Source organism: Centrocercus urophasianus, unplaced genomic scaffold (genome assembly GCF_019232065.1).
Source record: "Centrocercus urophasianus isolate 14NV4802_14NV808 unplaced genomic scaffold, USGS_Curo_1.0 seq_364, whole genome shotgun sequence".
Lineage (NCBI taxonomy): Eukaryota > Metazoa > Chordata > Aves > Galliformes > Phasianidae > Centrocercus > Centrocercus urophasianus.
The window spans coordinates 54986-69902 of record NW_024884938.1 but is presented as its reverse complement, the minus strand read 5'-3'; the positions used below and the strand labels follow the sequence as shown (position 1 = coordinate 69902).

At 49.8% G+C, this 14917-nt stretch overlaps 1 protein-coding gene across 1 annotated transcript in view; it reads left to right on the top strand.

Moving 5' to 3' along the window:
* Nucleotides 1-6499: 6499 nt before the first annotated feature.
* Nucleotides 6500-14917, top strand: part of SYT17 (synaptotagmin 17) — a 29747-nt gene continuing 21329 nt past the window's right edge. The window contains exons 1-4 of the mRNA XM_042831836.1: nucleotides 6500-6531; nucleotides 8932-8949; nucleotides 10073-10221; nucleotides 14751-14899. Coding sequence (XP_042687770.1) covers nucleotides 6517-6531; nucleotides 8932-8949; nucleotides 10073-10221; nucleotides 14751-14899 — 331 coding nt within the window. The 5' untranslated portion in view covers nucleotides 6500-6516. The remainder of the gene's footprint in view (nucleotides 6532-8931; nucleotides 8950-10072; nucleotides 10222-14750; nucleotides 14900-14917) is intronic.

Here is a 14917-nt window from a genome sequence, read left to right as displayed (position 1 = left end):
GGGTTGGCCTTAGCTGTAACATCTGCTGTGAGAAGGCAGCAGTTCTTGGTGAGGATTTGGCAAATCGCATACAGTCAGTTTTCAAATCCTGCAGGAGCTTAACTCATTTAGGAACAAAGCGAGTCTCAGGCAGAGCTCTTGTATCTGCCAAAGGATGATGCTGAGTTTTTTGTTTTTATCTCTTTGCTTGTGCGAATAACAGTGCTCTAAGCTGTTCTCTTGAAAACCCGCAGCGTGTTTACAGGGGGCATGGGGCGCATAATGTGCTTTCAACGCTCAAATAATTCTTCAAGAAAGATCGTTAAAGTCTTCCAAAACGATCCCTTTGTTAAGAGGCAATTAAGGGCTTATTAAAATGAGATGCTGTGGGATGAAATTAGTATCCAACTTGGAGTGACAACAGAATCACCCATGTAGAAGGGCTGGGGGGCAGATGGGAAATAAAGAGCAGGGCAGGAGGAGGCAGGGGCAGCTCTGCAGACATGGCAGCTCAGGACTGCCAGCAGAAAGGTCTGCCTTGCTGGAAGATGTGGCAGCCTTGCTGAGAGCTGGCTGGGATTGGCACAAACCTCTTTGCACAGCGTGTCAGGGTTTGGTCTTCTGAGGAGGAAGGTCCCGATGTGAGCTCTGCGCTCTGCTTTGCAGTGTGTCCTGCTGCGGGTGCTGCTCCCAGCCTGGCGGTGTGGGGATGTGTTCCCCAACGTCTGGGGAAGGGCTGCACCAACACCAGGTTCTTTTTGGCCAGTGGCAGTTTTTAAAACAAGATTTTCACATCGAACAGCTCTGGGAGCCCCACAGTTTGAGTATTTGTTGGATCACGGCTGGAGTATCTACTTGTGCTCAGTACGTACAAGCAAAGAGCTATTTTATTTGAACAAAACCTCTTGCTCTCGGTGGTTAGCAAATGGAGTTGCCCTGGGCTTTCTCTGCTTCCTACCCCTGCGCCACAGTCTGCAAGCTGAGGGACTGCTCTGGTGTCAGCACACACACGGGCAGCAAGCAGTGCTATGCTGGGAGCGTGCAGATGGCAGAGAGTAACTGTGGGCGGATAGAACTGCTCTGACTGAAAGCAGGCTCTGTGCGTATGGCAGCATGTGTGTCCCGGCTGCTCTGGCACGTTTCCTCCTTGAGAGTGGCCAGAGCTTGTTCTCAGCAGATTTCCCACCCCCGTGATGGGTTGGGACCTGCAGGGGAGGCAGCAGAGAAACAGCTCCCTTCTTCCAGCATGGTATTTTCATAACCTTTAATGGCATCCTGGAGGAGCGGGGGCAGGATGGTGACCATGCACTGCCTGCAGCCGCTCTGCTTCTCCCACTGGGGAACTCCAGAGTGAGGTAATGCTGTTTTGCCTCCCTTCTTGGAATCCGCTGCAGTGATCTCCAGTACATCATGTAACTGCTGCTGTTTGCGCCATACAAACACTGGTCTATGGTCAGACCCCAACAGCAAGGATGAATTTCCCCACCTGGGTTTTAGCAGCTCTTGCAGACTTTCGCACATGAAGTTGGCTCATCTGATGATGAAGACAGATTTGCCTTCAAAGCATGCCCACCAGGTTTAGGTCTATTGTGTAATACCGTATTTGCACGTTTGCTTAATGAGATGGGGAAACCTCACAGAGTGGTCTCTGCTGGTGTGATGGCATGATGGTAAAAAGAGGCTTTTGCAGTAAAATCCATCCTGCCCTTTGAACCTGTTGAAATGTGGAATGGACACATGCACATTTGTGCAGATGATGATTTGGTGTTTGCAAGTCAGTGATCATCAACCATCTCTGTAACTATTCCTTCACGGCTCAGAAGCTGGTTTCATTGCTGTTGATTTTGTGAAGCCCTTAAGCAATCTCTCCCCTCCTGTTTTGGTCATTTGCTTCACATTTTAAAAGCTTTTCTCTTAGCAGCCCTGTTTAAGTGCTTTGGGATGACTTTTGCTACATTTTACAGCTGTGATGCCCCAGGGCTCTGATGGAAGCCTTGCTGATTGAGTTGAAGGAACCGTGTTGGATTACATCTGTTTCTGTGCTAACTTACATCCCTAGGCTGGAAAGGAGAAAGCAGCAGATGCCAATTTGCTCGTATGAATACGAAAGAAACATTTTAAGATGAGACTTATTACTGTGAATCAGTGAAGGTGTGAAGCAGTTATTTGACAAAGTTAGAGGGGATGAAACTGTTCCAAAATAATTCTTCCTCGAGTCCGTAGTGTACCAGCGTCTCAGGACTTGTCTTACAGTTTTAACTTTGAGTCCCAGAGAGATGGCCTTGTGTGCATGGCCTTGAGCTATGAGGCTGAGTTTGCCTCATTTCATAAAATTACATCCCCTGGCCCTTGTCTCACTTTGAAGGCTGGAGTTACCACGGGTATTTTTTGTTTGTGGAGCTGTGTCACTGCACAGGGCTGGGTCTGGCTCTGCTCAGCTCCACACAGGGCTGTGCCGTGTCCTGTCTGCACAGCCTGGAGATGCTGCGCTGCCTGAGAGGGCTGCTGGCGCTCAGTGCTCCACCATGAGGGTTAAACAAACATGATTTAGAATTCTTCTGTAAAAACAGAGCTCGCTTCCTTAGGAATTTGCTTCAGAAAGGACTGTGAGATATTCTCTCTCTAAGGACTTATATTACAAAAATAGCACGGTCCTGTGTCTGCAAACAGAAATGTGAGCCTGGAGAAGAACTCCAGCAGCCGAACGGCTTGGGTGAGCCCATTGTAAACAGAATGAATTGCAGCAGTGACTGCACAACCAAACTTCCTTTAAATACAACCTTCCCTCCTCAGAATTCTGAAAATACCCCAGGCTTTTTTCGTGCACCATTTCCAAACTGTTTTGGCCTAACCATGAGGAACAGCTTCCAGAGCAGAAGAGTCCTGGCAGCGCTCTGCTTTCCTAAGGGCTGGGCTGTGCGAGCAGCAGCGATCCCACGGGCAGCGCCGTGCCCATGGCTGAAAGACACAGCCCCAGCGTCCCAATGGCACTGCGACTTGGGCTGTCTGCCTTCCGTGCTGCCAGCTGATTGCACTTGATGTGAGCCCGATGACTACAGCAGTAGCAAACAAATACTGCAGAAGCTACAGGGGGTGTTTCTGCACGTGGTCAGCGTGTTGGGACCAAACAGGACTGAACGCGGCGGTGACAGCTTCTTGTAAGCGGGAGCTCGGATTTGAGGGCTGGATCTAACAGTACGTGCTGCTGCTCCCTCAGAGGCTGTGTGCCCTTTGGCTGTGTTTTTTTAATCTCTTTTTACTATAGAAATAGCTCGAGGAGATTATGCTGCGTCATTCGGTTCCTGCCAGGGTGTATTTTAGTTAAAGGCAAATGAGAAAATGTGTGGTGCAGGAGAGTGGCTGTAACTTCCATGGCATAAGCAAGGACATTACAAATTACGTGAGGCAGGGAGGATCTGAGCACTGCAGATCAAATTCAGCCACTTTGTCTGGAGACATAAGAAGAAATTTGCTTTTGCCATTATTGCCACTTAGGGAGCTGCCAGGTGGCTGGGTAACGACCCGGCTGTGCTGCAGAAATGCAGAATCAGCAGAGGCTGCTTGCAAAGGAAATCTATGGAGTGCTGTGAGTGCATGGGAGCACCCGGAGCTGCAGGTGGGGGGACAGGGGGTGGATTTCAGCTACCTTGGGAGGTATGATGCTGAGGGGAAACAGAGCTTGTCCTGCAGTCATGTGTTGGGGCTTCTGTGGGCTGCCAACAGTGGTGGGAAGCAGAAGCCACCACAGCTTGCCATTCATACACACATCTGGAGATAAGGGGCTTGTTTTAGGGAGGGTGGGAGCTGGCATGGCGCCTAGGGCTCCTCTAGGGGTGGTAAGAACTTGGCACAGGAACAGCAAAGACATTGCATCTTGTCTACCACCAACACTTTCTCCTCACTTTCCCCTTGCAGCAGAAAGCAATGTCAATTGCTTTGGAAGGATTCAAATGAAAATCCTTTGAAGCAGCCATCAGACTTCCTTCCTTTCCTTCCTCTGCTTTGTCAGCGATGCTCTTCTCTGCTAACTTAATGGCATGAAGCAGCCCGGTGTCTCTGCCCAGTTGGGTGGATAGGAGCACACAGGGCACTTGGAATGCCATCAGGCCTGATTTCAGTTTGTCACAGGAGCTGCAGAACTGATTTTCTGTACTGGAAGGAGATTTTGTTGCTTGCTGAGCTGGTTGAAGTGATTCAATTGCCTCCTCAGGATATATAGCTAATGCTAAACCCAATATGTATTAGCACATATTAGAAGAGAAATCTATAATAAAAGGCATATCCTGCAATCACGGTGTTAATTACATTGTTTTCTGTGTTGAAATGCTGCATTTGTATGCCTCGCCATCTGCATCGCAGCCACTGCATGTGGGAAGCATGGAATGTGTCTTATCAGACACAGGGCGCACAGCAGAGGACATCCAAAGGTTATGTTGTCATCATGTCAAATGGGGCTGTTTATTCCGACTGCTGGAGAAGCAGAGCTTAATCAGAGCATCAGCCATATGCAGATCTGAAATTAGATTTTACAATAACCACCTGTCTGCTGGTTTGAATCCATCATATCCTTTGGGTTGGAGCTGTATTTGCCCAGTGAGTGCGTTTGCTGAGAGAATGTAATCTGAAAGCCTTCATGCAGCAGAGTACCAGTGCCAGAGTGCATGTATATGTATGAGCGTGCCATGGGGCACAGCTGCCTGACGCTCTGTGCTATGGGCTGCTGCTAACGGGGCTGAGGTCAATCCCTGCAGCAGCCAACAGCGCTGCTTAAACCTCACATCAACTTCATTCTGCCACTCTCCTTTTTGGGTTTACGATGCTCACACGCTCAGCCAAAGGGCCTTCTGCCTTGGAAGGAAGAGGAGCACTGAGCGTGGTATGCCACAGTGACAGAGGATGGACACAGCACCAGCTTTTCCTCTCCTGAGCATTTCTAAGAGTATGAACAAACGCCCATGCTCATATATTCATATAGTGAAGCGTGTCACAGGTGTGACTCACGGCATTATAGCTTTAACCAGTCAAAAATCTGTGTTAAAGTTTGAGCCCCTCTCTGTTATGTTGCAATGTGAACAACAGCCATGTGTTGGCTTCCTGTGAGCTGCATTAGGGCGGTGGTGAGTCAGGATGAAAAGAGCAACGATATTCAGGGTAAGGGCTGACATTTGGAATGCTGGCACTCAGAAAGAGGCTGCGGAATTCAAAAGAATTCAAAAGCAAAAATTGACAAACAGCTTGTGCCATGGTTTAATCGTGCTCAAAACTGCCTGAAACAAAGCGTTACAGATTTTGCCTTGCTTATCTCCACTGCAGTGGTTGTTCTTCTGAAGTGGGAGCTGCTCTCCCTGGGGAAAACGAGAATGTTTTTTCTTAACTGGGGATAAGGCTCTTCCCACGGCAATCAGTGGGAGGTTTCCATTGAATCCAGTGAGAACTCATCTGGGCCATACATGTGCTCAGTGACCAGAGAGCCTCCCAGCTCCAGCGGGACGTGAGCTCACCTCTCCCCAAGACATCAAAGCTCCACCAGTTGGAGCTGCAGCTGTGCCTGGGGATCCAGTGTTGGGAGGCAGCCATGGAGCTTCCCACAGGCAGCAGGCAGAGCCTTCACTTAAAGCAGTGCAGAAAGGAGCTGCAGCCTGTGGTACCGAAATGGCACTCAATAGCCTCAAACCTGCACCTTTCCTGAGCTCTCCTTTTGCAGAAGTTTGGTCTCAGAACAGGCTGTCTTCCCTCTGGAGTGCCCTTGAAATACTGCCCAGGTCAAAGCACCGCTCAGCAGGGTCTGTCCAGGAGGGCCACCACTGGTCCCCATCATTGGGTCCCATTGCTGGGACTAATCCAATCACTCGTCTCATCCCAGGTTCCATTTCTGGTCCCATCACTCAGCACGCAGGGCATAGAACCCAGGTGCATGGTGCTCAGAGCGCCGCGCCACCAGCTCGTTCCTCATCACCCGGGAAGACACAAGGATGCGCTTTATCTCTGTACGTTGCACACGTCTTATCCCCGTGGTAAGCTCCTGAAACACGCACAACTCAGGTGTGTTCGTAGCCTCCTCTCTCAGGTACAAAAGCCGCTTTGCCCGGCGAGCCCGCCCCGGCCCGGCTCCGTACCGACGCGCTTCCACCACCCCCTCCTGGCGGCGCCGAGCCGTGCCTCTCCCCGGGTACCGGCGAGGGGTTCCACCGCTGAATTTCCGCGCCGGGCCCTCTGGAGGTCAGTGTTCGCCCGCGCTGCAGCGGACCTGTTGCACCGCGCCCGGACCGGGCAGCGCCCGCCGCTCGCAGCCTCCGCGGCCCCCAGCGGTCCGGGCTCCCGACGAGCCCCGGAGGGCGCCGCCGGTGCCGGCGGGTGCGGGGCGCGGCGGCTCCCCCCGCCCTGACGGCGCCCCCGGCCTCGCCGTGAGCCGCCCCCTCCCCTCCTCTCCCTCCCCTTTCTTCTTTCCCCGCCCGGGGCGGTGCCGTGCCGTGCCGTGCCGAGCCGCGGGGTGTAGCGCGGCGCAGCGGCCGCGGGCACGGCGGAGCCCCGCGGAAGATGGCGTACATCCAGGTGGGTGCGGAGCGGCGCTGCTGCGGGATGGCAGAGCGTCCCGCCGGGGTTCGGGGGCGATTCGGGGCGCTGCGCGGAGCCGGGCGGGCGGCGCTGCACTGCGTGGTTTGGGCGCGGAACTTCGGGGTAACTTCTGTGGCGGGGGGCGGGCGAACGCGGGCCGTGCCCGCACGGGGACTTCTTGCCGCGGGTGAAACGCGACTGCCGAGCCCCGGGCAGCCCGGGATGGCGGTGACCTCAGCGGCCCCTCCGGCCTGGGCGCATCCTCGGCTGCGGGCGGCCAGAGCCGTCGGCGTGATGGATGGGAACTCCCGGCAGTGCGGGGCCGAATTCATTTTGGGTTATTTTAAAATCCCCAGCGCTTTTCTCTCCGGCTCTGCGGTTTCCAGCTGCTTGTTTTTCTAGCTCTGTAGGCTGCAGCCCAATTTTCAAATAAAAACGAGCAGAACGCCTCTAGCTGGACGAGGCGTCCGGGAGCTCTACGGGAGCCCCCGCTCTCAGCGCCGTCCGTGCCCGCTCTCCCCCCCCCGTCCTCCGGGTTTCCCTCGGCCCGGGGCTGCGGCGGGGGCTCCGGGTGAGCGCGGCTCCCGACGGGGCGGGCTGAGGGCCGCCGTGCGCAGAGCCCCGCGTGCCGGGATGTGCGGCGGGGCCGCGGCTGCCCCGCGCGGATTCAGCCGGTGCCGGCGGGGGCACATCGCTGTCCCCGGGGACGTGGTTTCGGCGCTGAGGTGCTGCAGAGTGGGGCAGAATGAGATTGCTGGGCATTGGGTGCAAGGCACAGGGATACCGGGGACAATAGGGGTGCCTGGCTGGGAGTCCTCACTGCCCGTTGCACCGTTCTGCAAACCTCTGCTCCTCCCAGCGCCCACTTCCACCTCTGTGAGCCAGGTGGATGCGCACAGCTGCTCCTGTTTGCTTTCCTTTCATGGGTTCCTGCTTTTATATCCTCTGTGGCACTGGTGACTTGTTTGCCTGTTCTGTAACACTCAGCCCTTGTTATTGCTGACCCCCCTCGGCAGAGCGTTCTGGACGATAGCAGCATTGCTGTTGAGCTCTGGGCAGCCCTCGTGCTGCTCTGCTCGCTGGCACATGGCAGTGCTCTCCCATAGCCCATGGCTGTGCCATTCGTGGCTGTGTGCCCCAAGCTGTCCCCATATCCCTGCAGCCACTCAGAAGTGCCACTTCTTTTACCCAGCATGTGCTGCAGCATTTGAGTGCATGGCACAAATTCAGTGCATTATTTTTAGAGCAATTTAAATATCCTCACAGCAGCTTCGCTGAACCGTTGTCACTTTGACTGCAACTTTGCATTAATCAGGAATGATAAAGCCCCATGAAACCTCTCAGGATCTCCATAACCAGTTGGTCCGTGGGTATCCAATCACCATCTCGTCACATTGCACTGCAGCATTTTCAGCCTCTTAATTTCTGTTGTAAATGAGCCATGGTCTTCTCACCAAGTGCTGGTTCTGGAGAAGTTCAGATGGAGTAAAACACAGCTCATAGGAGTATTTTTGGAACAAAATTCCACTGCTAAATCATGGCTTCTTTGTAGAAAGTTGTCTTTGTCTGTGTTGTCCATGAACGTAAAGACAGAAACTGATTTGTGCAGGTGGAAGGCAGGGAAGAGGCTTTTTGTTGTTTCTGTCTTATGGACCCCCTTTCAGAAGGACAGCTGGGACAAGTGGGACACTCAATTAGTCATTAGCAGGGTAAGAAGAGCATTTCACCAGGCACCTGGAATGCTGCTAACCCTGTGGTTACAAATGAAGAAACGTGTGTAGAGTGTTGCAAGGTGGGCTGTGTGACTTGAAGAGCGTCTTGCTGTCATTTCTCCCTTTGCTATATACTTTCTGCACCTTCAGGAAGGGCTGCAGTGCAAACGTCTGAACTGGGTGCATGCTGCAGGCTTGGGACACTCAGCTCTGTGCTTTTAACCTCTGAGTCAGGAACAGGGAGAGGCTGAAAGAGATGTGGCTCTTGCTATGAATGCTGCTTTTGCCAGGTTGGTGTTGGAGCTCTGTTCATATGGGCAGATTCTGGACACACACCTTTCCCAACTCTAATGTTTGGATGTGATTTGCTGTCTGCTGCCATTGGAGACAGCCATAAGGAAAGCATAGTGGCCACAGATGGTACCCATAGCAAGGGGCAAGGAGCAGGACTGTTGTGCTGTGGGGCGGGTTGGGATTTCACTCCTCAGCAAGCTGGCTGGGAGCAGCAGCCAGCACCTGGCCAGGGCATCTCTGTGGGGAATTGGTTGTTTTGCAGAAATTTCAGCTCGTTCCAGGCCGGGGCATGTCGTGGCAGAAAATGTGAAGTTGTTTGAGCATGGCTAACCTGTTTTTGTCTCTTTCATTTTGTTCTCTTTTGCTTCATCCTGGATGTCTAAAAGGACAGTTGGAACCAATAAATGAGGTGAGTTAATCTGATGATTCACTCTCTGCTCTGTCTCCTCGCTCCATCCTGAGGGGATTGTCTCGTATTTTCTGACTCTTTACTGATGTCCTAGATATAAGTAACGCACCACATTCTAGGCTGATGATTTTTTTTTCTCCAATGTCCAGTGTTTGTTTGTGGAAAACCTGTTTTAGTGGAGCAAAACCAGATGTTCCCATGAGGCTTCCTCTGCAGACCTGTGTTCTAAGAGAAAATCCCTCAGTGTGGTGTGATAGCACCCTTGTACCAAGTGATTTGGTGGGATGTCTGTGGAGAAATGCTCATGTGCTCTATGTCTTCAGCTTCTTATGGTCCTTCCAAGCTTACATACAGCTGTAGAGTGGTTTGATTCCTGCTCAACTCTGGGGATGTGCTGTGCTCTCTCAGCTCTGTCTTGTGGCCATGGGACAATGATGTTCTCAGCAATGCTCCAGCAGGCTGCTTGCTGCAGGATGGGACGTGGCTCAGTTTGGGCTTTCTGGTGCAGGCATTTGTGCTCCCTGCAGTGTGCTGGGTGTGCACAAAGTTAATCATCCTAGCAGAGGGAGGCATGCAGACAGAACGCGTTCACTAATCCGTTTTAGCGGCAAATTTGTGCTGTAATGCCTTACGTGAATGGATCATGTGGGTATTACATGCTGACATATCTATGGGGATGAAAAGTGTTCATGTTGCTGTGTTAAGGTTTTCAAATTAAATAGACCTTGCAGAATTAAGTTGGAGCTTTCACTTACCTTCTGGTTTTCACTCCTTCTATTGTATATTTGCTCATCAGCTTGCTGATGTGCATGAAAGAATAAGCGTGTTTCCACTCCAGCATGTTGTTACGCAGTAGTGTTTTGTAAATCACCCTCTTGCCAACATACATAATGATACATTGCTACCAGAGGAGAAGTACCTGCAGTGAATGCTTATTTTCCTGCCTTGTTACGGCATCAGTGAAGTTGGGCTGGTAACTGTGCAGCACTTGTCTTTTTGGTATAGATGGAATAAACACAGTTCTTAATGTGCTGTTGCAGAAACACATGAGTACAGCTGAATGTTATTTCTCAATAGCTGTTGATGGGTTGTAATCTTGTACTTTGGTTTCCAATGGCTTCAGGGTCTGCTCGCTAGAATCTCGGATCTCTTGCTGTGCCGGTGGACTTGTAGAAATTGTTGTCAGAAGTGTTTCGACTGTAGCTGTTGTCAAACAAATGAAGATGAAGTTGAAATCCTGGGACCTTTTCCTGCTCAGACTCCAGCCTGGCTGTAAGTTTAGCTGCACAATTTCACAGCACTAATGGAAGAGTAGGGCTGTTCAGCTGCGATGGGAGTATTGATATGAAAAGGTGAGAGGGGCTCAGGGTTTGGAGGATGCCGTGCATGAAGGAAGGATCTCCCGGTGAGGGTGGGAAAGTAGATGGCTCAGTGGTAAGGAGAACCAGCAGCACTGTTAGCTCAGATAGTGCCGGGAGCCTTGGTAAAGCACCTTCTGGTAGATAGGTCAGAAATTACCTCGTAAGCTGGCATGGAAGCTAATTTGTTGGTTTAGCATTAAAGACGCTTCTCATTTTCTCTACAGACAGACCAGACCTTTGGAGCACTTTCCACTAAGCTGAAATGCTGATGAATTTGTTTTGGAAGAATTTCTTATCTTGGCATTAAGATTGTTATAATCCAGGAAGGTGAAAGGCATACTTTGTACGTGTTCTGATGAGAAATCCATCCAAAGTTTCATTTAGCAGGGCTTGAACTCCTGCATCATCTTAGTCCTTTTCAGGACTTCCTCTCGAATCAGCAAAGAACAAGAGTGACAGCAGCAGGTTTCACCCTTTGAAAATCTAGTACAAAGACAGGCAGTGATCTCTTCCCTTTTTTACTCTCTCTCTTTTGGGAACCAGAGAGGTGACTGCGGAGGCATTGCTGATGATGGCTGTGTTGGGCTGTCTTCTGTGCTCAAAGCCATGGCACAGGAGGTGCCCATTTGCCACATCCCATGATGCTGTGATGTTGGTGGCACTATGATGCTCAGCTAATGTTACCTACTGCTGCGAGTACCTGCTGCTGTTCTGTTAGGTCCAAAAGGTCCGTGTGCTGTTGCTGCATGAAATTTGTGTTAAACCCATGTTTAAATCATGGGTTAAATCATTATCTATGTACTTCTTTGAATCGTGGTAGAATACGATGGTAATTAATACCAAAGCAATAAAAGTAGAAATATTTGAGATGTGTTAGAGTGATTTTTGAATGCTGAACATCATGTTTAAGAGTCAGATATATGCCCAGAAGTTGGCTCACCTGCAATTAATGTGAAATGGAAACAAAATCAATGCTAAGTAGGAAAGCATTGCAGACAGGAGAACGCAGCGATGAGGTAGCAGTATTGGACGTAGAAAGATTGCTGCAGAAACAATTGTGCACCTGGGAGCAAGCAGGCAGCCTTGCTGTGAGAGGGAACCTCAGAACTGCCATGCTGTGATGTGCTGCTGGTTGGCCCTGCAGCCAGGTATGGGCTGCTGCATCCTGCCTGGCTCTAGGGCACTGTGATGTGATGATCTTGTGGATGAGCTGGGCTCTGCCACAGGCTGAGAACACAGAAACCTTTCCACTTGTGAAATGCTCTCTCTCCAGTCTGTATTGTTCTACCCCAATTCCACTCCATCTGAAAGCCTTGATGATTAATTTTGGTAATGTTGATAAACAGAAGATAACACATTCTCAGAGAAGAGCTGGGCATTTTTCCAACCACGTTGTGCTTCATGCTACTCTTCTCCCAACCACGTTGTGCTCAGTGATGCAGCCCAGTAGGGCCCCTAGGACCCCCAGCCTGGTTCACATTCAGGGCTGTGCCTTTGTTGCCACATCTTCACCATTCCTTCCAGCTTTGGGGCAGGTAGGGGCTGGTGGGAGAAGATGAGTTCCCACAGGTGGCACCTGGGAGGGCAGGCAGAGCCGTTAGGGGGGACTCTGTGGATGAGTAATTTGGCTTTGAGTGGCAGCATGAAGGTGTCTTGCCTTGGGATGACTGAAGCCACTCTCCATGCATTGTAGGGCTCTGCTGACTCCTGCTGCTTGGCAGGGATGGGCACAACGTGGCACCAGGAGAGTGACCTTGTTGGGAGCTGGTCAGGGAGCCCCAAAAGGAATGGAGTGAGGAGAACAAAGAGCAGAGGTGAGAAAGACATTGAGTGAGAGGATTCCTTTATGGAATTACCTATTGAAAGGTAGGAAACAATGTTGAGTTAGGGTTAGGTCTAGGGTTGGAAATAGGTCTTGGAGTAATGTGTTTAATGGGTATGTTTTTACATACTCAGCTCAGAGATCTCTGTATGCTAATTAATACCATCCTTATTTCTCTTTTTGAAGAGTAAGCTTTTAGATTCAGTGGAAACCCCTCAAATGGAAGATGAATGTGACAACGCCATATTCTGCATTTAGATACATGCATTAAGTTTGGGAACAAATCAATTTATTGTATTCCCTGCTCACAGCCTGAAAGCGTTTTAAAAATAAACCCAAATTTTCAGCTGAGGTCTTTCAATGCTGCCATTTCTTCGTGCACCCAGGAAGCAAATGCCATGCAGTTTGCTCCTTCCCTGTATCCCCACCGAGTCCCCAGAGAAAAATTGATGCTATGGTCTTCGTTTGCCCACTAGCAAACAACAGGATGATCTGTCTCAGTGATCTGTCCTTTGTGTTTTGCATGCAGGTTTTCACTTTGGTAGCTGTGAGACACCTGATGTCCTGGAAATTCAGTAGAGGTCTTTAAGGCTGCAAGTTTAAGTACTTCTTGAGAGGCTGTTGATTTTCCTCGCTTTCTGAATTTTCACAGTAGCCTCCAGTAGCAGCTTGGAAAAAAAAACCATACTGAACTGAACCTAATTGCATTGACCTGAATGTGTGGTAGCTGCTGCTGCTTATCTTACGATGAGTGATTGCATCCCAGTCTGTGCAGCGGTGGGCTGGGAATAAGGCTGTGTGCTGGCACTGCCTGTTGTGGAATATTCTTCATAAAAACCCAGAGATAAATGGTGCATGTTTTGTGAGATTAAATTGAAATCAGAACGAGATTCCTCTTCCCAAAGGCTCTGATTAAGCAGAAACAGAGCTGCTTCAGCCAGAGCCAAAGTTTATTTGAGGAAAAATTATTGTAGCTCAGTAGCAATTTCCTTACTAAAGGTCATCTGTATGTTATTAACTCACTATTATGTTTACCCATTGTAGAGCATCCTTAATGCCTCTCTTCCTGATTCCCTTTTCACTCTGCTTTCTTGTTTTGTGCATTTGCTTCTCAGACATGAACACATCCAAATGCTACGTATGATCGTGCAGATCTGCACTTAGGCATGAAAAAACTGTTTGTGCTTCTATTGTGTCACACTGCAGGCTTTGGACTGCCTCTAATGGGCTGCAGAGCTGTGCAAGTACTGTGTGCCCTCTTTAACACAGGTTTTGGTTTTGATTTATTTACTTTTGGATTTCCTTCTTTGTTTGTTTATTTTCAATGCGGATGAGTTGTGTGAGTTGTATGACTGGATTAGTGAGGCTTGCATGTACTGTAAATCCTGCTGTGAATTTTGTGGATTTAGATAAGAAATTCTAGTTTAAATCTCTTTTATATTCAGGGGGCCTTTTCTATTTTGTAAAATTGTATTTCCCCGAACATTTGTTTCTCTAGCTCAGTCACTGATTACTAGAGCAAATGATTCAGTGTATTCCATTGGTACCCAGCCTGGCCATGGCCATGGGATGGGTGACTCGGGAGCTGGGCTGGAGCAGCATTCCCTTTGCTTTGCTCATTCTGCGCTGGTGCTTTCCTTGTGACCTGCTGAGATTTCCTGAGCTCTCCGTCTCCTGGATTCACTTAGCGTGGTGCCCTAAGTGTCCCGTGCCATTGCTTCGTTCGTTTCCATCAGCAGACTTCTACCCGTGGCTCAGCTCTCAGGGTGCAGTTGAGGCTGTACCCTCTGTGTGGTTCTCACTCTCCTTCCAGCCAGAGCTGAGAGATCCCAGCAGTGGTGCGTGCCTCGCAGCTGTGAGAAGTTGAGACTTCTAACCTTAGAGAGGAAAACTAAGGTGAAGTGGGAACTGTGTGAGGATTTTGTTATGATCCAAGTCTCCTACTGAATCCTCTTGAGGTGCTTCAGCTCTCAGTGGCACTGTTACCGGGTTCTGCTGTCCTCTCCCTGCCCCCACCAAGACCCCATGGGCAGTACCATTTCTGTCTTTTGAAAGTCACCTCTGCTTTATAGGAGTGGATAAATAGCAGCCAGTTCTTTAAAAAGGCATATCAATAGATTTATTGAGTTTTGAAACCTCAGCATTGTGTCTGCAAAGTAATATTTTACTGAGAGAGGTGTTTGGTGGGACTAGGATGTCTGAGCATGATGGTCTCCCATGCTGGCTCCTTCCTACTGGCGGCCACTTCCAAAGAGCACCAATGGATTTACAGCAGTAAGCTCGTGTTGTGAGGTGTTTTTGTTTGTTTTCTTTTTTTTTTTATTTGCTGAAAAACGAACATACTACTGCTGATTGAGGTCCAAGTCACATGCCTTTGTGGCCTGTGTTATGCTCTGGTGCTGATACACTCCTTCTTGAAAGGCAGGCAGAAAGATAATCTCCTTTTTACATAGGCATGAAGTCAGTTGCTCAGCCTTCTGCTTGCCAAGTAGATGTGAAGGTGACACCCTGCAGCATCCTGGGATGTGCACGCAAGATTAGAATATCCAAATACATTTTTGTTCTGTATGTAGTCCTTCTACTGTGTTGAATCACCCAAAGGTCTCTCATTATAACAGGATAAGCAGCCAAAATGAGGACAAAAATGGAGACTCTGATAATACAATCAGTGACCTGCCTCCCACTCATCAGGATGTTTCCCCTGACAGAAGGCGGTCGTCTTCAGATACATCACGGTCCACTTACAGCCTCACCAGGCGGATTTCAAGTAAGGTCGTCCTTCCAA